This window comes from Myxine glutinosa, chromosome 9 (genome assembly GCF_964187855.1).
Source record: "Myxine glutinosa chromosome 9, kmMyxGlut1.1, whole genome shotgun sequence".
Taxonomy (NCBI): Eukaryota; Metazoa; Chordata; class Myxini; order Myxiniformes; family Myxinidae; genus Myxine; species Myxine glutinosa.
This window is the reverse complement of record NC_136269.1, coordinates 144,847,766-144,874,993: the sequence shown is the minus strand read 5'-3', so window position 1 is coordinate 144,874,993 and position 27,228 is coordinate 144,847,766. Positions and strand designations below refer to the sequence as shown.

Genomic DNA, 27,228 nt, shown 5'->3' with positions numbered 1-27,228 from the left:
CCCTCTCCCCCTCTCCCCTCCCCCTCACCTCCCTCCACTCCCCCCTCCCCCTTCCCCCTCCCACCCTCCCCCTCCCCCCTCCCACCCCTCTCTCCCTCCCACCCCTCTCCCACTCCCATCCCTCTCCCCCTCCCATCCCTCCCCCTCCCCCCCTCTCTTCCCCTCCGCCCCCTCTCTTCCCCTCCCCCCCTCTCTCCCTCCCATCCCTCTCCCCCTCCCATCCCTCCCCCTCCCCCCCTCTCTTCCCCTCCGCCCCCTCTCTCCCCCTCCCACCCCTCTCCCCCTCCCACCCCTCTCCCCCCTCCCATCCCTCCCCCTCCCCCCCTCTCTTCCCCTCCGCCCCATCTCTTCCCCTCCCCCCTCCCCCCCTCTTCTCCCCTCCCACCTCTTCTCCCCTCCCCCCCCGCCCTCTTCTCCCCTCCAACCCCTTTCCTCCCCTCCCCCCCGTTCCCCTCCCCTCCCCTTACCCCTCCCCTCTCCTCCCCCGCCCGGCAATGCCGGGTACTTCTGCTTGTATATATATACATATAGGCTCAGGGAAGAGCAAAATGAAAGGGGATGATTACTAATTTTAGGCCACATTAACAGTTCAAGCATGAAAGGGGGAAAACCAATTAATAATTTTACTTTGTCACTTGTTCTCTTGCCTTTGGTGCGGTTAATCAGTGGTTTTTACGATTTATCGGTTCACTCATCAATGTGTCGCCCGAATTACTTATTTATCTCTCCAACAGTGAACAGCGAAGGGGATGCAAACTTATTGATGAGAATGTTATTAAAGTGAATGCAGGCCCTGCTGGAGGAATGTCTGTGATTGTTTATTGATTGGTGTTGATGGATTAAAGCAAGGACATTACTCGGGCTCTGGAAGTGCACACACAACCGAGCCGATGATGGTGTGTCGCCCGATGGGTGAGGGTGATAAAATTGTGCAAGCTGCAACGTGGCCTTAATTACGCCATTAATAACGGATTTGCACAACGACAAATATGACGTCACAAAAAGGTGCAACATGCGGGTGACATGTTGGTAAGGTTAAGTAAATGTCAGATCAGCTCGGGTCCTTCGAATTGTCACATTGGCTCTTGATGAATTTGCATTATTTATTTAATTTTCATGCACAATCTGATGTGCAATTCCCATCCGATGAAGCGTGGTTGTCGATGTGCGTGCACGCAATACATCTGCAAGTTTTCTGTTCTTCTTCACTTGCCGTGGATTGCCTCGATTCTTCCCAGAGCAGTCAATTTACATCTCTTGTCAAGTTCCTCAAAACCTGTGCGTCATGCTCCGACATTACTCAATCTCGCAATCACCACCTGCCATTTTCAATGTGACCGGCTCCTCTTGAATTTCAATTGGCCAGGTTTTCCGGATTTTTTGCCATACCTTTCTCCTTTTCCTCTGCTATCCCTACCTACCTTTTCTCCCTCTCGGAATGTTCGCAGCTGCTTTGACTTTGTGCTGTTCTGTGTTTTTCATGTTGTAGTCGAGGAGTTGATAAGCCCAGAGGACATCGATCCAATTTGTCGCTACATCCCACCGAAGAACAGAAGGAATGTTAGCATGCGCTACTCTAACCAGGTGAGGACTCACATCCCGATACCTGTGTCGATTCACAACTGGAGTTTGTGACACGATTTCATGTTTTTTTTTAAACTAACACAATAAAAGCGCCTCCATCTGTCATGAAATACCGATTTTATATTGAAAGTAAAGATCATCCTTCATCCTGATATAAACATAAGGAATACAAAGTATCCACTGCAATTGATGCCAAATATTTCCTTGTTTATTCACTGAGTGTTTCCTGGTTATTTCATAATTGTATAAAAATAATCCGATGGAGTGGCCTGGTTTGTGGATGCCACCCTCCGCCATTCTCCTTGCCTCATCTCATCCAAATTTTCTATTTACACAAATATTCCAACACCTGTGCTGGGCCTTTGTGTGGGATACAGGAATGATTATTCTGTATGTCGGAATGTCCTTGCACACACGTGTCTGTGTGTTATTAGGTTATTTCTCCGAAATAACCTCAGAGTGGGTCCCGGTGTCCGTCCATCTGCACCAGCACACCAAGGTCGAGTGGGGTTGTGCTCCCCATCCTGATGCACTCCCTATAAAGGGGGTAAAAGGAGGGCTTTGCCCCAAACATTGGTATTTCATTCAAAAACCTTCTCAGAAACCACTATACAGATCCCGACCAAACTCCGCACGAGGGATTCTGACGGGGGGAGAATGTAGTGAAATCGTATTCGTACTGAACCCGGGGTGATGCTCGCTGCTCGTTGACACCGCTAGGGGTGCGACTATAAGACCCGCTGCTGTGGACGGTGCTCTGAGACCTCTCCTGTGACAAGTTACATCTGGTAGACTCACTAACGGTACGCCAGCATAGAATATTCAGCTTGCTTGCATTGAATGTTATGAATGGTCCCATGTGATGCCACATCGTATACTTATTGCATTTCCTGCATTACAGGATGATGTCATGATCTAAATGGAATTAAACCACAAGTTGGACTAAAGTTGTGTGGACCTGATTGGTTTTCCACAACACTTAATTCCATTTAAATCTACCGACATGGCTGGCAACAAGACGCTGGCGGTTGCCATATTCTGTGCCGACCCGCAAGCCCCGGATGGTGGCTTGCAACTGAAGCACTGGCTCAGAACATTGGAGAATCATTTCGAGGAGCCTGAGACCGTGCCGACGGCTGCCGCGAAGCTAGCAACGCTTCATTCAAAAATCGACTACAAGGTGTACAATTCCATCGCTCAATTCGCGACGTACGACCTCTCGATCGCGGAGCTCAAACGGCTGTACATAAAGGAAAAAAGCCCTGTGTATGCACGATATTTGCTGCTAACGCGACGTCAGCAACCCAACGAGGCGATGGACCACTACGCCCAGGAGCTCCGGCAGCTATTGCTGGACAGCATCAGGGAGCCACGGACTCCCGCGCAGTCTCAGGATGATCTTCTTTTAGACGCCTATATTGCAGGGGTCTCCTCCCAGGAACTAAGGCTCAAGCTCCTAGAGAAGACCGACCTGACCTTCGCTATGGCACTCGAGCAAGGGAAAGTATACACCGAAGTGCGGATGCAATCGAACACCTATGATCGCACGCGCCTCTTGGCGGGAACTACGCTACACGCCCGGCCGGAGAGTGCTACCGCCGAGGACGCGGACCTGCTCGCGGAACTCCGGGATGCTCCGGAGGAAGACCCAGTCCTGACGGCTGCCGCTACGGTCAGACCCAAGGCCTTACGCGGGGCCGCCTGCTTTTTCTGTGGGGGGCCACGTCATGCCCGGCCCGTGTGTCCGGCACGAGACACAATATGCCATTTGTGCTCGCAAAAGGGACATTACACGAAAGTGTGCAGGAAAACGGCACGCGGCTCGCGGCCGCGCGCGACCTTGAATGGGATCATTGCGGAGCCTGCGAGCCGAGCCAGAAACCCGGTGCCTTACCCGGCTTCGAAGGGCAGGGCCCCTCTCTGCGGGACCCTGGGCGCTCAGACGTCCTTGGCGGGCGTCACTGGACAGCCACCACAGTCTCATCCTCAATCGGGCGTGAAGTACGTGTCCTTGACCAAACTCCGGGCCACGCAAGGGGCTTTGAAGCCTCGCCAAGCCCCAGCGGAACGTTCTCCTCGTGTCGTCCACGAGCTAACGGTGGCCCTCACCCCGGAAAAGGCGATTTCGAATACTACGGAGGCCTTTTTCTGCCAAAAGTGTCAAAAGGCGTTTTCAAATACTACGGAGGCCTTTTCCCGTCAACATTGTCAGATTTTGAATTGCGAAACACCGGAATGCATGGGAAAGCCCTCTGATGGCATTAATGGATTCCCCATGGACAACGAATACTCCGGCCACGACCGCAAAACTGCTGCTGGCATAGGATCCACCCGCGAGGCTTGTCCGACCCATTAGGGGGGTTCAGTCCCACTCCCAGCAGGCTCGTCCGGCCTGGCTCAAGCCCTTATTCCCCTCATGGTCGAAGGCCATTGTGTTCGGGCCTTGGTGGATACAGGGTCTACGGATAGTTTTATCGACCAGCGACTAGTGCTCAGGCATGGATGGCGGATATGGAGGTCTACGAGGTGGATCTTCATGGCTTCCCAGGGGCTTCGACACAGCACGAAGGGGGAATGCCGATTGAAACTCGTGCTAAAGGGACGGGTTTTTCCTGATGTACACCTTATGGTTTTACCTGCTTTATGTGCTGATATTCTGTTAGAACACGATTTTCATAAGCTGCATGGACGTCTGGTAATGGAGTTTGGTGGGCCTGACACGCTTGTTGTGGGGGCGGACGACGCGCTTGCGGTGTGCGCCCGAGCGCAAATGGACATCCAGCCGCTTTCGCTGTTCCCCAATCTAACTTCCGACTGTACCCCTGTCGCGGTGAAATCACGGCGCTACTCTCGCGCAGACATGCAATTCATTGCGGACGAAACGGCTCAGCTCTTGAAAGACGGTAACATAGAACCTAGCAGGTCGCCGTGGCGCGCCCAGGTCTTGATGGTGCGAAGCGAGGCCCACCGCAGACGCATGGTAATCGACTATTCCCAAACGATTAACCGCTTTACACAGCTGGATGCCTACCCCCTTCCGGGGATGGACGCGCTGGTGCAACAGGTGTCCCAGTATTCGGTCTATAGCACTCTCGATATCCGTAGTGCGTACCACCAGATCCCTATCTCTAGGGCGGATCGTATCTATACCGCTTTTGAGTCGGGGCAGTGGTTGTACCAATTTACTCGATTGCCTTTTGGGGTAACGAACGGGGTCACTTGTTTCCAGAGGGCCATGGATGACCTCATTGCGAGGGAGCACTTAACCGATGTTTTCGTCTACCTCGACAATCTTACGGTTTGTGGATATGACCAAGGGCACCATGATGCTAATCTGAAGCGCTTCCTTGAGGTCGCGCAGAGGTATCACTTAACTATGAACGAGGATAAGTGCCAATACTCCCTACGCACGATAGATCTTCTGGGGTACACCGTGACCCATGGCTCTGTCGCTCCGGATAAGGAGCGTCTGCGACCTTTGCTCGACATGGCCCCTCCCTGTGATCGGGCGTCCCTGAAGCGCGACCTCGGGCTATTCGCCCATTACTCCAAATGGGTGCAAAATTTCTCCGCGAAACTTCGCCCCCTCGTGGCCTGCGACACCTTCCCACTGAGTCCGGCCGCATTGGTGGCCTTTGAAGGCCTTAAGGCCGACATCGCCCGAGCCGCCGTGGCGACAATCGACGAGAGCGGATCTTTCGTCCTCGAAAGTGACGCCTCGGATCAGGCCATCGCGGCGACCCTCTCCCAAGGAGGGCATCCCGTGGCTTTCTTTTCACGGACTCTTACCACCGCTGAGCGGAGACACTCGTCTGTCGAAAAGGAAGCGTATGCGATCGTCGAGTCTATTCGGCGATGGCGCCCGTACTTACTCGGGCGGTGCTTCCAAATCATCACGGACCAGCAAAGCATTGCGTTCATGTACGACACCTTACACGCCCAGCGCATTAAGAATGAGAAAATCACTTGCTGGCGTATCGAACTCGCCGACTTCTGTTACACCATCAAATATCGCCTGGGGAAGGATAACCGGGCCGCCGATGCCTTATCACGACCGGCTACATGCGCGGGTATCACCTCTTTGGAGGGCCTACGTGTGCTGCATGCCATGGCAGGCCATCCCGGCGTAACGCGTTTCGCTCATTTTGTGCGGCGTGGCAATCTCCCATACTCGATTGACGATATCCGCCGTATCTGTCGCGACTGCGCTATCTGCGCGGAAATCAAACTGCGTTTCTATAACCCTCCCATGGGGACTCTGGTTAAGGCTACGAGGCCGTGGGAACGCTTGGCAATGGATTTCAAGGGCCCATTGCCGGTGTCGAGCAGCTCTCGCTATCTGCTCACTATCGTCGATGAGTACTCGCGATTCCCCTTTGCTTATACGTGCGCGGACATGACTGCTGCCACGGTGATGCGATGCTTACAGAACTTGTTCTCAATGTTCGGGTACCCGGCCTATGTCCATACCGACCGGGGTGCGGTCTTCTTGTCTCAGGAGGTGCGCGGCTATCTGCTCCAAAATAACATTGCTTCTAGTTACACCACGCCGTACAGACCCCAGGCTAATGGGCAGATCGAACGCTTCAACGAGATTATCTGGAGGGCCGTCATGCTCAACCTCCGGACCCTCGGCCGGGGCCTCGATAAATGGGCTTGGTCGCTACCTGCGGCGTTGAACTCGATCAGGGCTCTCCTGTGTACGGCAACCAACCAAACTCCCCACGAGCGACTTTGCCACCACCCCAGGAGCACGGGGTGTATACGGTCTTTGCCCAGTTGGCTCGCTGGGCCCGGGCCGGCCTACCTTAAACGGGCGGTTCGCGCGAGCAAGTATGACCCCCTAGTGGACAAAGTGCAGATTCTCCAGGCTAATCCTGAGCATGCTCGTGTGATGACGGCTGATGGCCGTGAGACTACTGTCTCCGTCTGTCACCTTGCCCCTTGCGGGGTCGCCGACCTGAGTAGGGGATCGGACGAACCGATCGAACCCATCTATGAGAATATGGCCTCTCCCGACGCTCCCATCGCCGAAAGTCTACTGACCCTCCCCTCGCCGAGTCTACCAGGGCCCGACGACTTGGAGTTACCCCCTTCGTCACCCGACCCTGATGGCGCCTCCGACGCCGGGGACACAGGGATACGTGATGCCGTACCCGGGGAATTTCGGACGCGTGCTGGCAGAGAAATTCGCCACCCGGCCCGATACGGTTGGGTCGACTGATGTTCCGCACCCTGTTCGTGCTGATGCTCGCTCGCTTCTAGCCGCACTGCCGTATAATTCTGACGGGGGGAGAATGTAGTGAAATCGTATTCGTACTGAACCCGGGGTGATGCTCGCTGCTCGTTGACACCGCTAGGGGTGCGACTATAAGACCCGCTGCTGCGGACGGTGCTCCGAGACTTCTCCTGTGACACGTTACATCTGGTAGACTCGTTAACGGTACGCCAGCATAGAATATTCAGCTTGCTTGCATTGAATGTTATGAATGGTCCCATGTGATGCCACATCGTATACTTATTGCATTTCCTGCATTACAGGATGATGTCATGATCTAAATGGAATTAAACCACAAGTTGGACTAAAGTTGTGTGGACCTGATTGGTTTTCCACAACAGGGACCATGAATTCTTGTGTTTTTGCATACAAGATCGAGGCTCGTGAAAGAGCCAACACTAATCACACAAAAAGTCAAACCGACACATAAAACACAAAATAAGGGGAGCGGTAGACAAGATGGGGAAAGAGGGGGAAGGACACAACACAACATTTGAGAGCAGGGACATCGGGAGAAATGTGGGAGAGGGAGGGCTTGGGGTGAGGTGGGAGAGGTATAAAACATATGAACACTGCAAGTACTTCCAGGAAAGAAGTTGGAATTTCAAACCTCAAGTTGTGCTCCTCATGCTCGAATCTCCCTCGGAAAGTGAGCCACGCCCCCCCCCCCTCCCCGAATTCCTCATCTTCACTAAAACGTGCTCTTCTCCGCAACGACCCGAGCGATATGGACCAAATGTGGTACAATACATCGGGACAGTAGGGTCTCATGGGTTTGTGCTGCCCTTCCGGATCCACCCATTTAGAGAGGATGAAAGGGGAGTTTCGCCTCAAATTCAGATAATTTATTGAAAATATCTTCTCAGAAACCGTGCAGGGGTAACCGTCAGTGCCCCATGGGGCTATTTTATGAAAATAAGCGTCAGTATAATCATACAATCATATATCATGCTGTGAAGTTGAGTGAAAATATGGCTGATACTATACAAAGCCAGTAACAAAGTACAACGCACAGCTCACCAGCTCCAGGCCTTTGAGCACCTGCTTTCTTCCACCTATGATGTCGGGAGTGCAGAGGCCTACATGGGACAGGTCTTTATTTGGTGTGCCCCTGTGACCCATGAATAATGGCAGCCCTGGCACGCCAGGTAAACAGTTGTGATATGCTTCACCAGGCCACACAAGTGCAGGAAAAGGGCCATATGGAGCGAATGGCCTTCGCTGTTGTAATTCCTCCTTCCAATGTCACAACGAGAACAGCAAACTTTACACTTCAATAAAACGTGCCATTGTTTAATGACGCTTAACGCATCACAAACGTAAATACCTATAAGAAAAGCAAGCCGAGGTGAATGTGTCAGGTGGGACGTATGGATAATGTGCATGATGTGCGTTGAACGTGACATGAGTGAGTTTAACCTCCATCATTGCATCCATGGATGTTGTGTCAGGGAGCAGTGGCCACGAACACCCTGGTGAACGTCACGTTGGTTGCAGAGAACGAGCGGTGAATCTCTTTAACATTTCATTGATGTTTGAATGGAGCTACCTGGCGCTTTATCGTTCTCCACCTAGAGCACCTGCCAATGCAGCATTTCCTTACTGTTCACAGGCTCCAGGCCTTCCTGAACACCTATGGGATTCAGTCTCAGACTCCGCTGCTGATGGAACCGGTGTACGTGTGGCCGCAGAGTGAGTTGGTGAAGGTGGGTCAATACCTGGATTACCAAGCGGCAGAATTGGCTTCACTAACCTGGTGCTTTGGGTTGCCATGAGGCTTGTACTGTGACTGGGTTGCCATGAGGCTTGTACTGTGACTGGGTTGCCATGAGGCTTGTACTGTGACTGGGTTGCCATGAGGCTTGTACTGTGACTGGGTTGCCATGAGGCTTGTACTGTGACTGGGTTGCCATGAGGCTTGTACTGTGACTGGGTTGCCATGAGGCTTGTACTGTGACTGGGTTGCCATGAGGCTTGTACTGTGACTGGGTTGCCATGAGGCTTGTACTGTGACTGGGTTGCCATGAGGCTTGTACTGTGACTGGGTTGCCATGAGGCTTGTACTGTGACTGGGTTGCCATGAGGCTTGTACTGTGACTGGGTTGCCATGAGGCTTGTACTGTGACTGGGTTGCCATGAGGTTTGTACTGTGACTGGGATGCCATGAGGCTTGTACTGTGACTGGGTTGCCATGAGGCTTGTATTGTGACTGGGTTGCCATGAGGCTTGTACTGTGACTGGGTTGCCATGAGGCTTGTATTGTGACTGGGTTGCCATGAGGCTTGTACTGTGACTGGGTTGCCATGAGGCTTGTATTGTGACTGGGTTGCCATGAGGCTTGTACTGTGACTGGGTTGCCATGAGACTTGTACTGTGACTGGGTTGCCATGAGGCTTGTATTGTGACTGGGTTGCCATGAGGCTTGTACTGTGACTGGGTTGCCATGAGGCTTGTACTGTGACTGGGTTGCCATGAGGCTTGTACTGTGACTGGGTTGCCATGAGACTTGTACTGTGACTGGGTTGCCATGAGGCTTATACTGTGACTGGGTTGCCATGAGGCTTGTACTGTGACTGGGTTGCCACGAGGCTTGTACTGTGACTGGGTTGCCACGAGGCTTGTACTGTGACTGGGTTGCCATGAGGCTTGTACTGTGACTGGGTTGCCATGAGGCTTGTACTGTGACTGGGTTGCCATGAGGCTTGTACTGTGACTGGGTTGCCATGAGGCTTGTACTGTGACTGGGTTGCCATGAGGCTTGTACTGTGACTGGGTTGCCATGAGGCTTGTATTGCGACTGGGTTGCCATGAGGCTTGTACTGTGACTGGGTTGCCATGAGGCTTGTATTGTGACTGGGTTGCCATGAGGCTTGTACTGTGACTGGGTTGCCATGAGACTTGTACTGTGACTGGGTTGCCATGAGGCTTGTATTGTGAATGGGTTGCCATGAGGCTTGTATTGTGACTGGGTTGCCATGAGGCTTGTACTGTGACTGGGTTGCCATGAGGCTTGTACTGTGACTGGGTTGCCATGAGGCTTGTATTGTGACTGGGTTGCCATGAGGCTTGTATTGTGACTGGGTTGCCATGAGGCTTGTATTGTGACTGGGTTGCCATGAGGCTTGTACTGTGACTGGGTTGCCATGAGGCTTGTACTGTGACTGGGTTGCCATGAGGCTTGTATTGTGACTGGGTTGCCATGAGACTTGTATTGTGACTGGGTTGCCATGAGGCTTGTACTGTGACTGGGTTGCCATGAGGCTTGTACTGTGACTGGGTTGCCTTGAGGCTTGTACTGTGACTGGGTTGCCATGAGGCTTGTACTGTGACTGGGTTGCCATGAGGCTTGTATTGTGACTGGGTTGCCATGAGACTTGTATTGTGACTGGGTTGCCATGAGGCTTGTATTGTGACTGGGTTGCCATGAGGCTTGTACTGTGACTGGGTTGCCATGAGGCTTGTACTGTGACTGGGTTGCCATGAGGCTTGTATTGTGACTGGGTTGCCATGAGACTTGTACTGTGACTGGGCTGCCATGAGGCTTGTATTGTGACTGGGTTGCCATGAGGCTTGTATTGTGACTGGGTTGCCATGAGGCTTGTACTGTGACTGGGTTGCCATGAGGCTTGTACTGTGACTGGGTTGCCATGAGACTTGTATTGTGACTGGGTTGCCATGAGACTTGTACTGTGACTGGGTTGCCATGAGACTTGTATTGTGACTGGGTTGCCATGAGGCTTGTACTGTGACTGGGTTGCCATGAGGCTTGTATTGTGATTGGGTTGCCATGAGACTTGTATTGTGACTGGGTTGCCATGAGGCTTGTACTGTGACTGGGTTGCCATGAGACTTGTACTGTGACTGGGTTGCCATGAGAGTTGTATTGTGACTGGGTTGCCATGAGACTTGTACTGTGACTGGGTTGCCATGAGACTTGTATTGTGACTGGGTTGCCATGAGGCTTGTACTGTGACTGGGTTGCCATGAGACTTGTACTGTGACTGGGTTGCCATGAGACTTGTATTGTGACTGGGTTGCCATGAGACTTGTACTGTGACTGGGTTGCCATGAGGCTTGTACTGTGACTGGGTTGCCATGAGACTTGTACTGTGACTGGGTTGCCATGACGCTTGTACTGTGACTGGGTTGCCATGAGACTTGTATTGTGACTGGGTTGCCATGAGACTTGTACTGTGACTGGGTTGCCATGAGGCTTGTACTGTGACTGGGTTGCCATGAGGCTTGTATTGTGACTGGGTTGCCTTGAGACTTGTATTGTGACTGGGTTGCCATGAGACTTGTACTGTGACTGGGTTGCCATGAGGCTTGTATTGTGACTGGGTTGCCATGAGACTTGTACTGTGACTGGGTTGCCATGAGGCTTGTACTGTGACTGGGTTGCCATGAGACTTGTATTGTGACTGGGTTGCCATGAGACTTGTACTGTGACTGGGTTGCCATGAGGCTTGTATTGTGACTGGGTTGCCATGAGACTTGTACTGTGACTGGGTTGCCATGACGCTTGTACTGTGACTGGGTTGCCATGAGACTTGTATTGTGACTGGGTTGCCATGAGACTTGTACTGTGACTGGGTTGCCATGAGGCTTGTACTGTGACTGGGTTGCCATGAGGCTTGTATTGTGACTGGGTTGCCATGAGACTTGTATTGTGACTGGGTTGCCATGAGACTTGTACTGTGACTGGGTTGCCATGAGGCTTGTATTGTGACTGGGTTGCCATGAGACTTGTACTGTGACTGGGTTGCCATGAGGCTTGTACTGTGACTGGGTTGCCATGAGACTTGTACTGTGACTGGGTTGCCATGAGGCTTGTACTGTGACTGGGTTGCCATGAGACTTGTACTGTGACTGGGTTGCCATGAGGCTTGTACTGTGACTGGGTTGCCATGAGACTTGTACTGTGACTGGGTTGCCATGAGGCTTGTACTGTGACTGGGTTGCCATGAGACTTGTACTGTGACTGGGTTGCCATGAGGCTTGTACTGTGACTGGGTTGCCATGAGACTTGTACTGTGACTGGGTTGCCATGAGGCTTGTATTGTGACTGGGTTGCCATGAGACTTGTATTGTGACTGGGTTGCCATGAGACTTGTATTGTGACTGGGTTGCCATGAGGCTTGTATTGTGACTGGGTTGCCATGAGGCTTGTATTGTGACTGGGTTGCCATGAGACTTGTACTGTGACTGGGTTGCCATGAGGCTTGTATTGTGACTGGGTTGCCATGACGCTTGTCCTGTGACTGAGTTGCTCGTCAGTCTAAGATCCGGTAATTGTCCAATCAATAGCTCCCACTGGTGAGACATGTTAGTTATTTTATTGCAACTCTCCAGTTGATGTTTATTTCAGTTGAAATAAAGAAATAATAAAATACCTGCTCAAATGAGATTCTCCATCAATGCTGATTGAATAAAGCTTCAAGTGTGATTACTAAGTTAATATGCCAATGCTGTCACAGGTATACACCAATCTGGCAAGGAATGACAAACTAGGCCTGAAAGGACGTCCACCAAGGCCTGTGGGCTGTCTGGGTACCTCAAAGGTAAAGCAATGGTTTGGATGCCGATCTTTACCATTATCCATTTATTCCGGATTAACATTTGAACATTTTGGACTAACAACCGAGGGATGTGTTCTCAATGCTGCTCATGGAGGCAAATGCACATACTCCTATTAGTTTCGTTCCAAAATGCTAAATATACATCACTGGGATGCTGTGAGGCATGCACCCCCCCCCCCCCCTCAAAGCCTCAACCTCCCCCTGACACAACTCTGTCCCATCTTTGCTCTGTTCCCCCCCCCCCCCTTCCAACGCAAACTCCACCCTCCTTGCTTCACACCCTCTCACATTCCCCTCCCTGCATCCATCCCCCCCCCTCCACCCTCAAAGCCTCAACCTCCACCTGACAACTCTGTCCCATCTTTGCTCTGTTCCCCCCCCCCCCCCTTCCAACGCAAACTCCACCCTCCTTGCTTCACACCCTCTCACATTCCCCTCCCTGCATCCATCCCCCCCCCCCTCCACCCTCAAAGCCTCAACCTCCCCCCTGACAACTCTGTCCCATCTTTGCTCTGTTTCTCGCCCCCCCCCCCCCCTTCCAACGCAAACTCCACCCTCCTTGCTTCACACCCTCTCACATTCCCCTCCCTGCATCCATCCCCCCCCCTCCACCCTCAAAGCCTCAACCTCCACCTGACAACTCTGTCCCATCTTTGCTCTGTTCCCCCCCCCCCCCCCCCTTCCAACGCAAACTCCACCCTCCTTGCTTCACACCCTCTCACATTCCCCTCCCTGCATCCATTCCCCCCCTCCACCCTCAAAGCCTCAACCTCCACCTGACAACTCTGTCCCATCTTTGCTCTGTTCCCCCCCCCCCCCCCCCCTTCCAACGCAAACTCCACCCTCCTTGCTTCACACCCTCTCACATTCCCCTCCCTGCATGCATCCCCCTCCCCTCCACCCTCAAAGCCTCAACCTCCACCTGACAACTTTGTCCCATCTTTGCTCTGTTGTTCCCCCCCCCCCTTCCAACGCAAACTCTCCACCCTCCTTGCTTCACACCCTCTCACATTCCCCTCCCTGCATCCATCCCCCGCCCGCCCCACTCATAAAAGCAAATGGGTATTCCCACAACGAAACAGCGGAATATTTAACGATTGTCCCTCCCCGATCATGCCATCACTGATTTCACAGAAACCCTGATCGAAACAACTACGACGAACCGCAATCCGCAATTAAAATATCCACAATCCGGTGCAAAAAAATGTGCCGTCAATTTTTAAACATTTTTTCATAACTATTTTACCATACATTAAAAAACACCAAAAACACTAGAACACAGAGAAATAAGTGCACACATCAGCATGCAATCGCCTCCCCTCAGCTTTCTCTAATAATCCAGTGTTTTGGTCAAACTTGCACCAATAAACGCCAATATTGTCCCATCATGTTTGGCAGGTTCCCAAAGTTGATGAGAATTTGCAAATTTCCTTCCAATAAGTTTGTGCCGAATATCGGCCCAAGATTCTCTACGGGGTCCAAATTAGGACTCTGACAAGGCCAGAACGTAGGTTTCAGTGACTTTTCCTCCGACCACCTTTTGGTGGCTCTTCCAGGAGGGGCGGGGGCAATATCTTGTGGAAAAATGACTTCTTTGCTTTGATCACCAGGAAATAACTTGTGGAGGCCGCGAAGTAATCCTTTCTCCAATACAACCTGGTATTCCTTCGCGGTAATCGAGTGTTCACACCTGATGAGTTCACCAACACCAGCAGACGCAAATGCACCCAGACCATGATTCCACCTCCTCCATGCGTCACAGGTGTTTAGATGCACTCAAGGTTTAACCTGTCACCAGATCTGTGAAGGTAACGTTCTGGGGAATCACTGGAAATCTGAAATCCTGAATCATCATCACTCCACAGAACTCTCTGAAACGAGCCTCAATCACAGGTCCCATTTTGGGTTAAAAAGTGCAATCTGTGCTGATTGTTTTTCTTGGATAATAGAGACTGCTTAGCTCCTCTTCTTGAGGCAAAACCAGCATCATTCAACCTTCTTGTGATGGTCCTTCTGGAAAAGTCTTGTTTTCAGCAATTCCGAACTCCTCTGACAGTTTCCGCAGGATTTTCTATCTTTTGTGGAGAACTAAGAATATTAGTCACCTGTCATCTTTGCCTGTAGTGGCTCCAGGCCTGCCAGATCCCTTCTTCCTTGCAGTAGAACGAGTTTTCTGGACCTGGAGACCTATTCTCTTTATGGTAGGCAGAGACATATGGATGTTCTCCTTCTTCAGGAGCTTTTGGATTTCAGAATAAGTCTCGCCCGCTCGACTAAGACGAGCAATTTGATTTTTAATATCCCATCAGCATGGATCTTCTCTTTCTTTGGAGGCGTTTCTAAATTGAACCACAAAAAACATGACCTACACTACCTGTACAAGTCATAAATTAAAACAATTTAGGCACTACGCATGCATGGGGGTGAAGACTTTCTATAGGTCTTTCATATGCTCCTCGTAGTGTTCATTTGTTTTATACCGTGTACCCCTTTCCCTCCCCCCCCCCCTCCCCCTCCTGCCCTCCCCCTTCCACAGATCTACCGACGTCCCTATTATCTACTGTTGTTGTGCTTGTGTGCTTCCCTCTCCCTCCCCCTCTTGTCTCCCGCTCCCTTCAATGAATGTTTTATGTGTCCGTGCATGTTTGTTCAATGTGTTAGTTCCTACACGAGCCTCAATTCTGTATAGAAAAATTAATTAATAAATAAAATAACCAATCGAAAAGCATGACAACACCCTAAAAATGCATTGCGGATCTTTAAAAGTACATATACATATAAAAGTTTTTTTAAAACATCCAATTTCTTTTGTGAAACAAACCAACTGATCTTATCTTCCTTTTTATGTGTAAAAGTTTGATCTATTTTGTCATACAGTCGTGGCCAAAAATATTGGCACCCTAACACTTTTTTCAAATAATGCACCGTTTCTTCCAGAAAATTGTTGAAATTAAAAAATCTTTTGGGATCCACATGTGTATTTCTTTGGTTTGCAGTGGAACAAAACAAAAAGAGATGAAAAATTACCAAATCTTAGCTTATTCCACACAGGAATCCTAAAACGGCCCGGACAATATTATTGGCAGCTTTTAGAAGTTGTTAGAAATAATTAGATTTCAAGCAGGTGATTCTCCTTTACTTTGGAATTGAACTCACCTGTGGTGAGTTTCAGGTGCCTGTAATACAAAAATCACTCATTCAACGAGTTTGAAGAGAGAAAATAGTCAGGTTCAGTCTGTCCAGATTTAAAGATTCGTTGGATTTTTTGGGGGATTTGGAAAACTATATATTTTTGGAAACTATATTGTATAGTCAGTCAGAAAACCAATGTTGCTATTTGCACAGACTCCTGTATGGCGGCCATCTTGGATTTTCAAAATTGCCGCCGTATAACTAATTTTTCTCAATATCTCAGCTTCTAAATAACATAGAGCTTTGATTCTAACGGCTAAACATGCATTTTCAAGGGCCCCGAATCCAATGGTAACAAGTTCGATAAGCTAGACATGACCATAGAGCTCCTATGTGGCGGCCATCTTGGATTTTTCAAACTGGCCGCCGTAAAATTGATGTTTCTCAGGATCTCATCTTCTAAATAGAGCTTCTAAATTCATCTCTAACAATGCCAATGCTAGACAGAGATTCTTCATGGTTACACCAGAATTATCACGCCTGTCAAAAGACTTCAAGAGTCAGTTTGGCCTGGAAGGTGACAAGATCACAGAACATCATGACCTTGGTCCAAGTGCAGTCAAGAGGGAGCATGAAGCAATCAACAAGATCAAGGCTGCGATACTGAGTCACGGGAATCCATTTGACACTGAAGGTGACAAGCTGCACAATGTGATAACGAATGCTTACATCCCAGACGAGTATGTACCACAGATCTTGAACATTGATGTCACTGGTCAGAAGTTGTATGAAGACTACGTGTCGGAGCGTATCAATGGAGATGTTAGCCTCTGGGCACCAGTCAAGAAGGAGAACAACAAGATGTTCACGTCTGGGAACAGGAGAACCACAGTGAAACTCAGAGACAGGACTGTGGATCTGAAGGAGACTAAGGAACTGTACAGAAGGCTCATGGTCCCTGCCAAGTCAAACAGAGACGTCAACCAGAAATATGCCATCGGAAATTACGAGTTCACTGTGACACCAAGAGCACTGTTCACTCCAGATGGGACAATTCTTCCATGCACTGACAAGTCGAAGTTAATTCATCTCCTCGACAAGTTAGCAAGAGCAGAAATTCACCCCGAAGATCAGCAGCAGACACCAGCTGCAAGTGTTCTACAAGAAGATCCAATGGACACAAGAACTGAATATGGCATCCACATCTAGTAAACCTACAAGTCGGAAGATTGCACTGGTGGATGGGATGGTACTTGTGCATAAGCTGACAAAGAAACCAGCCACTGTAGTGAAAGTCAACGATCTGGGTGAATGCTTCAATGACAGACTCATGTCTCTAACAATAGATAGTGATGAGATCATACTGGTCTTTGACACGTACAAAAACGATTCTCTGAAGAGTGCTACCAGGGCTAAAAGAAGGCAAGGAAAGGATGCAGTACAGTATCAAGTCAGAGATGACACCAACATCAAACACATCCCAATGAGCAGATTCCTTTCTCATGACAAAACAAAGGCTGATCTGACTGACTATCTGGCAGCGAAAACTATAGAATACAACAGTCACTCATCCAAGTTGATCATCACGTCTGCTTCAGGGCGTACTAGGAGCAACAGTGACCTGCTCTTCGAGGACAACAACCATGAAGAAGCTGACACCCTGTTGATCCACCAGGCCGTGCTGGCATCCCAGCGAAACCCACATGATGCGCAGTTGGTGTTCTTCTCTCCCGACACAGATGTCCTGGTACTAGTCATAGCAAACTATGACCTACTGCTGAGGAATACATCCATTTCCATGGCCTCTGGAATACTTCAAATAGAGCCACTGTGGACAGCTCTAGGGGTCGAAAGAGCAAAGGCGTTGCCAGCCTTTCATGCTTTCACAGGGGCAGACAACACTGGGAGGTTCTCTCGAATAGGCAAAGCAACCTGGCTGCATGTCTACCTCAAAGCAAGTGAAGATGTCATAGACACCGTGCGAATGCTTTCAGATGCAACTGAAGTGACGGAGGACATGTTGTCCACACTAGCTAACTTTGTATGCGCTGCTTACTCTCCAAATGGCATCCACATCGACAGCATCCCCGAACTACGATGGTATCTCTTTTGCAAACACATGGCAGAAAGTGACAGGCTTCCTCCTACTCTTGGAGCTCTCAAGCAGCACATCCTTAGAGTCCATATCCAAGCCAGAGTGTGGGGTCAGGCAAGCATTGCTCAACAGGATCCTCAGCTGAATCCCCTGCAAAACGGCTTTTACAAAGACACGGTTGGACAAGTGAAACCAACCACAACTGAGGAGCCTCCAGCCCCCAAGGCCATCATTCAAATGGTTAGATGTCAGTGCAAAACAGACTGTTCTTCATCTAGATGTTCCTGCAGAACAAACAACTTGGCTTGTACAGACCTTTGTCAGTGTGACATCCAGTGCCAAAATGATGAGGACTCTCAAGATGTGATGAACGAAAGCGATGATGAGGATGATGATGACTTTACTCAATGATGAATCAAAGCTCTGTGCTCTTTAGAAGGTGAGATACATCAGTTTTACGGCGGCCAGTTTGAAAAATCCAAGATGGCCGCCACATAGGAGCTCTATGGTCATGTCTAGCTCATCGAACTTGTTACCATTGGATTCGGGGCGCTTGAAAATGCATGTTTAGCCGTTAGAATCAAAGCTCTATGTTATTTAGAAGCTGAGATATTGAGAAAAATTAGTTCTACGGCGGCAATTTTGAAAATCCAAGATGGCCGCCATACAGGAGTCTGTGCAAATAGCAACATTGGTTTTCTGACTGACTATACAATATAGTTTCCAAAAATATATCGTTTTCCAAATCCCCCAAAAATTCCAACGAAATTACATAATGAACCTGACTAAAAGGAGTCATTCTGCTGTTTTGTGTCACTGTGTGTGACCGCAAAATGTCCACCGCAATGAGCATGGAGAAAAGAAAGAAAACCAGAGAATTGTCTGAGGACGTCAGACAAAAGATTGCAGGCAAGCATGGACAATCTCAAAGCTACAAGTCCATCTCCAGAGACATTGATGTATTCCTTTCCCCACCCACCCCCCTTCACACACCTCCTCCCCCCAAGCCCTCTCCCTCCCACAGATCTCCCAATGTCCCTGCTCTCAAATGTTGTGTTTGTGTTGTGTACTTATTGTATACTTTGTGTGTCTGTTTTGATTTTTTGTGTGATAAATGTTAGCTCTTTCACGAGCCTCGATCCTGTATACAAAAAAAAACAAAGAAAACCGTACGCAATGTTAGCAGGAAGTTTACGGCCTGTGGCACTGTAGCCAAACTCCCGGGACGGAGCAGCAAGAGAAAACTTGATCGAAGATTGCAGCGAATGATTGTTCGAATGGTGGAGAAAGCACCTCGATCAACTGTCAAACAGATTCAAGCTGACCTTCAGACACAACGTACGACAGTTTCAACTCGCACCATCTGCCGCCAACTCAATGAAAGAGGGTTCTATGGTAGGAGACCAGGAGAACCCCACCCAGGAGGAGGGAGGACCCACCAGGAGGAGTTCTCCAAAACACACCTGAACAAGCCAAAATCCTTCTGGCAGAATGTCCTGTGGCAGATGAGACCAAATTAGAGCGTTTTGGTAAAGCACATCATCTCTATGTTTACAGAAAACAAAATTAAGCCTTCAAAGAAAAGAACACCTTCCCTACAGTCAAACATTGAGGAGGTTCAGTGATGTTTTGTGGTTTCTGTGCTGCCTCTGGCACTGGGTGCCTTGAATGTGTGCATGAAATCAGGGGATTACCAAGGCATTTTGGAGCGAAATGTTCAACCCAGTGTCACAAAGTTGGGTCTCTGTCGAAGGTCATGGGTCTTGCAGGAGGACAATGACCCCAATAGGACAATGAGAATGCACCCTTCTAATCTGGGAGAACTGGAGCAGTTTGCACAAGAAGAGTGGGCCAAACTGCCAGTAGAGAGGTGTAGGAAGCTCATTCATGGCTATAGGAAGCGCTTGACTGCAGTTATTTTGTCCAAAGGCCGTGCTACCAAATATTAAGTCTGGGGTGTCAATAATTTTGTCAATGCCATTTCTTTTTATTTTCCTGATTTAAAAGGATATATTAAGTTCTGAATGAAAAACAAAGGTTCTGTAATATTAACAGTGAAATAAATAATTGTGGAGACCAAATACCTTTTGTCAATTTCAACTTATTTTTACAGAAAAAAAAAAACACCTTTAGAGGCCATTTTTCCCCCGCAAAGCGGGGGTTGGCCTTTTTCGGGCACCGTGGTTGTTGTTGTTTTTGTTGGTCCCCTTTTTTAAGCAATGTTTTACGGCCGGATGCCCTTCCTGCCGCCAACCCTTTTTGTCGCCTTTTACGACAAACAGGGAATAACCAGTGAACTGGTACTCAATTAGCCGACCTCGGAAGGATGACAGGTTGAGTCAACCCCCCCTGGCGTTAATTCAGCGATCGACCGGGATTCGAACCCAGGATCCTAACCTGGCACCCGAACCGCTAAACCAACACCAGGCTCAACACCAGGCTTATTTTTACAGAAAATTGTGAGTTATTTGAAAAAAGTGCAAAGGTGCCAATATTTTTGGCCACGACTGCACCTGAGATAATGGCCTAGATGAAAGGTGAAAATACGGAAATTTCATAATTTTCGTGTTTTTTTTTCGAACAAAACTTCTTAAAATACTATTTTTTCCATAGAAATTGCTGTAAACCACACCGAGGGTTTTTAGCCACTGTAACATGAGTAATCAATTTAAACTGGAATATATACTGCACATCCATGGCTCAAAATTTGAAAAATAACAGCTTGGCTCATTTTATATCAGATGGCAAAGCACTGGTATGGTTCACCAGAGAGCCTGTGTTTGATTCCTGGTCTGGGTGTGTAATTTCCCACATATATCGTTTGAATATACATATATATATATATACACATGCACATACTGTATGAATGAATGAATGATCGTTTTTAAGGCCATTTTCCCCGCTAGAGCAGCGGTTAGCCTTGCGGGCCCCATGACAATCATGGTTCCCTGTTTGAGGCAATGATTTTTTTTTATGGCCGGATGCCCTTCCGGACGCTAGCCCTTAGTCGCCTCTTACGATGTGCAGGGATACAGTGTACCTATTCTAAACCGGGGTACACACCAGGATCATTCATCCCAGCAAGCTGGTGCTCATTTTGCCGACCTCAGAAGGATGACAGGCTGAGTCAACCCCCTCTGGCGTTAATTCAGCAATCAACCAGGATTCGAACCCAGGATCCTAGGATCCCAAGATGGCACCCTAACCGCTAAGCCAACACCAGGCATACTGTATACAGTCATATAGTAGCTCTTTCAAAGTTGAAATTTGTCTCTGATCAGTGTCCTTCTTGCTTGGTCATCCAGTTTGGAGGGACGGCCTGATCTAGGCAGGGTCTTGGTGGTACCATATATGCCTTCCACTTCTTAATGATTGTCCTGACTGTGCTCCAAGGGATATTCAAGGCCTTTGAAATATTTTTATACCCATCCCCTGATCTGTACCTTTCCACAACTTTATCCCGGAGGTTTTTTTTGAAATCTCCTTGATGTTCATTGTTGAATTTTAGCTGCGAAATGCACTACCCAGCAGAGAATACCTACAGGCACAGCTGATTTTATTCTGGAATAATCAGAATCACTACAATTTAACAAAGGTGGAGGCCAATTAACTTGGGGTGTGATTTTGAAGGTGATTGCTTGCACCTGAGCTGATTTACAATTGCTATTATAAGGGGGGGCGGCCACCACACTTATCCAACCAAGATAAGCTAGTTTTGTACTTTGAAGAAATTTTCTGAAATTAGCTTAATTGCATTTCTACTTATTCACACATACATACTCATGCATATACTTACACTAACATTTGGGGTCTGCCTAGCAGGCACGTAAGACATCGGCCATGATAAAGCTCGCAGTGTTAAGTGTGGAAAAGTTCTGAGGAGATTTCGGCTGGCTCAATAGTGCAGTGGGCTGTTGACGCGTTATCAACGGAGGTCCGTGGTTCGAGCCCCGCATCGAGTCAGAATTTTTTCACACTTAGCCCCTCGCAGGAATTTGATTCCTGTTTATAAAATTATAAATATATGTATATTCAAATGATATATGTGGGAAATTACATTTATATATATATATATATATACATCCTGTATATATATATATACACACACACACACACAAACAGTGCCTATCGAAAGTCGACACCCCCTTTCAAAATTTTCACCTTTTGTTGCCTAATAGAGCCGGGAAGCTTTCTTGCAGAGGGTAGCAGGATTTCCTCTCAGATTTTTCCATATTTTGTTCCACCTATTTTCCCTTCTATCCTGACAAGTGCCACAGTCCCTGCTGATGAGAAACATCCCCATAACATGATGCTGCCACCACCATGTTTCACAGTAGGGATGCTGATCTTTGGGTGATGTGCTCTGTTGGGCTTGCACCAAATGTAACATTTTGCATTTATATTAGGCCAAAAAGTTCCATCTTGGTTTCGTCAGACCAGAAAACATTTTGCCAAATGGCTTGAGAATCTCCGGAGTGTTTTTTGCATACCTCAAATGGGACTCAACGTAGGATTTTTCAGTAATTTTTGTATCCTTCTTGCCACCCTCTTGTGCAGGCCAGACCTGTAGAATGCTTGGGATATTGTTGTCACATGCACACAGTGACCAGTCTTTGCCATAAAGGCCTGTAGCTCTTTCAAAGTTGCCATTGACCTCTTGGTGGCCTCTCTGATCAGTGTCCTTCTTGCTTGCTCATCCAGTTTGGAGGGACGGCCTGATCTAGGCAGGGTCTTGGTGGTACCATATGCCTTCCACTTCTTAATGATTGTCCTGACTGTGCTCCCAGGGATATTCAAGGCTTTTGAAATATTTTTGGAACTCCAATCTGTACTTCTATTCCAATCCAATCTGTACCTTTCTGTAAATATTTTTCTATATTGTATTTTCTGTAAAAATATTCCAATCTGTACCTTTCCACAATTTTATCCCGGAAGTTTTTTGAAATCTCCTTGGTGTTCATTGTTGAATATTAGCTGTGAAATGCACTACCCAGCAGAGAATACCTACAGGCACAGCTGATTTTATTCTGGAATAATCAGAATCACTACAATCTAACAAGGGTGGAGGCCAATTAACTTGGGGTGTGATTTTGAAGGTGATTGCTTGCACCTGAGCTGATTTACAATTGCTATTATAAGGGGGGCAGCCACCACATTTATCCAACCAAGATTAGCTAGTTTTGTACTTTAAAGAAATTTTCTGAAATTTGTAGAATTTGTTTTTCACTTGGAAGTTGTGGGTTACGATGTGTAAATAAAGGTGGAAGAGGTCTGTTTTAATGCATTTTAATTCCAGATGATAAGGTAACAAAAGGTGAAAAATTTGGAACAGGGTGTAGCCTTTCTATAGGCACATTATAAAACAAAAAACATCCACCACATGGCCAAAAGTATATGGACACCCGAACATCTCATTCCGATATAATGGGCATTAATATGGAGTTGGTCCCCCCCCCCCCCCCCCCCCTTTGCTGCCATAACATCCCCCACTCTTCTGGGAAGGCTTTCCACTAGATGTTGGAACATTTCTGTGGGGATTTGCTTCCATTCAGCCACAAGAGCATTGGTGAGGTCGGGCACTGATGTTAGGCGATTAGGCCTGGCTTGCAGTCAGTGTTCCAATTCATCTCAAAGGTGTTCTATGGGGTTGAGGTCAAGGTACTGTGCAGGCCTGTCAAGTTCTTCCATACCGATCTCGACAAACCATTTCTGTACGGACTTTGCTTTATGCATGGGGGCATTGTCATGCTCAAACAGGAAAGGGCCTTCCCCAAACTGTTGCCACAAAGTTGGAAGCACATAATCGTCTAGAATGTCATTGTGTGCTGTAGCGTTAAGATTTCCCTTCACTGGAACTAAGGGGCTGAGCCCAGACCATGAAAAACAGCCCCAGACAATTATTCCTCCTCCACCAAACTTTACAGTTGGAACTTTGCATTCGGGCAGGTAACGTTCTCCTGGCATCCGCCAAACCCAGATTTGTCCGTCGGACTGCCAGATGGTGAAGCGTGATTCATCACTCCAGAGAACGCGTTTCCAGTGCTCCAGGGTCCAATGGCGGCGAGCTTTACACCACTCCAGCCGATGCTTAGCATTGCGCATGGTGATCTTAGGCTTGTGTGCGGCCGCTCATCCATGGAAACCCATTTCATGAAGCTCCCGGCGAACAGTTGTTGTGCTGACGTTGCTTCCAGAGACAGTTTGGAACTCGGTAGTGAGTGTTGCAACCAAGGAGAGACGATTTATACGCGCTTCAGCACTCGGTGGTCCAGTTCTGTGAGCTTGTGTGGCCTACCACTTCGCGGCTGAGCTGTTGTTGCTCCTAGACGTTTCCACTTCACAATCACAGCACTTACAGCTGACTTGGGGCATCTCTAGCAGGGCAGAAATTTGATGAACTGACTTGTTGGAAAGGTGGCATCCCATGACGGTGCCACATGGAAAGTCACTGAGCTCATCAGTACGGCCCATTCTCCTGCCATTGTATGGCTGTGTGCTTGATTATATATACCTGTCAGCAATGGGTATGGCTGAAACAACCGAATCCACTAATTAGGAGTGTCCACATAGTTTTGGTCATGTAGTGTATATAAGCCAACTTTTTAAATAATCCAATTAATATATTTTCACTATTATCAAATATTTTCATAATAATAATCCAATTTCCAAAATATTTTGCCTAAATCCCTCCCGGCACTCTCTGATGAACCTCTGAAAGTTTGACGAGGATCCGTTAAGCCATTGATGAGAAAAATGGCAACACAGACAGACATCTTTCTTCATGGTATAGAATAGCTCATGCAAGGAAGGCAATTACTGTTGATTTTTTTTCTTTCTTTCATCAATGATGACGTGCAACAGACATCAGAGCCATGGGCAATTGAGTTAGTGGGTTTAGCAAGCACAAACCATCGTTATCTTTTAACATCATTACTAACATCACCTTCCCAGCAAGTACTCCACTTTGAGTGAACATTGGAATGATGTCGAACCACAAACAGCAGGATTTCCCCTCCATTTTGCAGACACTTATTTCCCACAGAGAACGACAGTGGGAATGTGAAAGATGAATTAAAATGTACATTTAACCTCTGCAGACATGTCTGAATTACATGAGCAGCTGACAGTTACCAACAAATTACAGCTTTGAGTGGAAGCAAGGCCGATTACATGCTTGGCTGCGATGGCATCTCCATGGGAATGGGACACGTGACCGCGTGGGGAGACGGCATTGGAAGCCGCTTCAGTGGAGAGAGAACAAGTTGTTGTTGTTGCATAGCCCAGGTGTCACCACCTCTTAAGTAAACATTCAACAACATATCTGATGTCAGTCGGCCATCTGTTCCGATTAGTTGATGCACCAATGAATGCTGGGAAATAATGCTTGTTGTTTGTGTCCCATGGTGGGCTTATGGACCGCATGAACGAAATGGTCACAACAGTCGGGGCAGGAAAGGAGAAAACAGATGATTGAGCTTGTAATGTTATCCTAATTTACATTCGATTCACTAAAACTTTAAAGTATAAATCCTGGAGGTGTTCCTTGTCTCAGACCTTGTTTTTGTTCTCCTTGTGTTTTCCCCATCACGATTGTTCGTCTGATCTTCACCTGACCTCAGATATATCGCATCCTGAGTCGTACCGTCGTCTGCCTCCCTGTTATTTTTGATCTCAGTGATTTCTACATGTCCCAGGATGTCTTCCTCCTGATCGATGACATCAAGGTACCAGCAGTATCGATGTAACTGTGTCCGAGACCTCTGTCTCTTGAAATTCTAACTTATTTTTTTAAATCGATTCCAAAAGTATGTTCACCTGACCAACTGATGATGGATTACCAGGTAGTCACAAAGAACCAACTCAAATAATCCATGTATGTGCAGAAAGTACAGAACAAGATGATGTAGAACTAAAAGGGTGACTGGTCGGCATTGGAATGAGACAAGGAATGAAAAGTGAGGATAGTTAACCATGTGAGAAGAACAGGACAAAACCTGGAAAATAACGAAAACAATGAACAAGATATTCTGTATAATGATGAGAGAGGATTTCGCATTTATATTTTACAAGCAAATAACAACCTGTGGCTTCGCTAACGGGGATACGAAGAGAGGGGGGGGGGGAGAAATCAGGGGAAGGGAGAGGGGGAGGAGAGAGAGGGGGGGGGGGGAGAAATCAGGGGAAGGGAGAGGGGGAGGAGAGAGAGGGGGGGGGAATCAGGGGAAGGGAGAGGGGGAGGAGAGAGAGGGGAGGAGGAGATGGAGAGGGGAGGAGAGAGGGGAGGAGAGAGAGGAGGGGGGGGGGGAAATCAGGGGAACGGAGAGGGGGAGGAGAGAGAGAGAGGGGAGGAGGAGATGGAGAGGGGAGGAGAGAGAGAGAGGGGGAGGAGAGAGAGAGAGGGGGGGGGAGAAATCAGGGGAAGGGAGAGGGGGAGGAGAGAGAGGGGGGGAGGAGAGAGAGGGGGGGGGGAGAAATCAGGGGAAGGGAGAGGGGGAGGAGAGAGAGGGGAGGAGGAGATGGAGAGGGGAGGAGAGAGAGGAGGGGGGGGGAGAAATCAGGGGAACGGAGAGGGGGAGGAGAGAGAGAGGGGAGGAGGAGATGGAGAGGGGAGGAGAGAGAGGAGAGGGGAGGGGGAGAAATCAGGGGAAGGAAGAGGGGGAGGAGAGAGAGCGGAGGGGGAGACGGAGGGAGGAGAGAGAGAGAGTGAGAGAGGGAATGGAGGGGGAGCGAGGAGGGGATGAGGGAGAGTTGATAGAGAGAGAGAGAGGGGGGGGAGGAGGAGAGGGAGGGAGGGAGGAGAGAGAGGGTGAGAGAGGGAATGGAGGGGGAGCGAGGAGGGGATGAGGGAGAGTTGATAGAAAGAGAGAGAGGGGAGGAGGAGAGGGAGGTAGGAGAGAGGGAGGAGAGGGAGGTAGGAGAGAGGGAGGAGAGGGAGGTAGGAGAGAGGGAGGAGAGGGAATGGAGGGAGGAGCGAGGAGGAGATGAGGGAGAGTTGATGGAGAGAGAGGGGAAAGCAATGAAAGCGGGGAGAGTGACGATGGGGAAGAGCAATGCCTCACTACATGTCCCCATAAACTCCAGAAGGGAGGGGATGTTAGCAAGGGGGTGGGAGCAAGAGTAAGGGAGGGGGGGGGAGAGAGAGGGGAGTGAGTAGGGGTGGGTGTAACGAACTCAAGCAGACTCCATCGTGCCGGAAGCGGAAAAACGCGTTTATTGACGCGGTGATGATTCACTCGTGTCTGACGAATAAGCGCGTCCGATAAACCACAACAACAATGCAAATACAAGTCAGAATAATACGTTACATCCTCCTTTCTTTCAAGGAAGCCACTTTAAAGGAAACCAGCAAAGCAAATAACTCTATAAAGTAAAACTTACAATGAATTAATTAACAAACAGCATCACATTCAGATCACGTGAATCAATTGATTTAAATTTAAAGATCCAGACGTCTGGGAGGGTTAACCGCTCTGCCGCTCCTTGTGATGAACTTGGTATTTCTGGGAGATGCAGTGGCTCGAGGCGATGACACTGTTGGGAGACTTTGGGATTCAGATGCT

The 27,228-nt window shown here is 48.6% G+C and overlaps 1 protein-coding gene across 4 annotated transcripts in view; it reads left to right on the top strand.

Moving 5' to 3' along the window:
* Window positions 1-27,228, top strand: part of LOC137434832 (phosphorylase b kinase regulatory subunit beta-like) — a 335,447-nt gene that overhangs the window by 239,082 nt on the left and 69,137 nt on the right. For 3 of the 4 annotated variants that reach the window (XM_078785025.1, XM_078785024.1, XM_068127966.2), the window contains 5 exons: window positions 1,490-1,584; window positions 8,314-8,369; window positions 8,475-8,568; window positions 12,340-12,423; window positions 25,288-25,392. In XM_078785025.1, the coding sequence (XP_078641151.1) occupies window positions 1,490-1,584; window positions 8,314-8,369; window positions 8,475-8,568; window positions 12,340-12,423; window positions 25,288-25,392 (434 nt within the window). The remainder of the gene's footprint in view (window positions 1-1,489; window positions 1,585-8,313; window positions 8,370-8,474; window positions 8,569-12,339; window positions 12,424-25,287; window positions 25,393-27,228) is intronic. The other variant, XM_078785027.1, reaches the window with a different exon arrangement.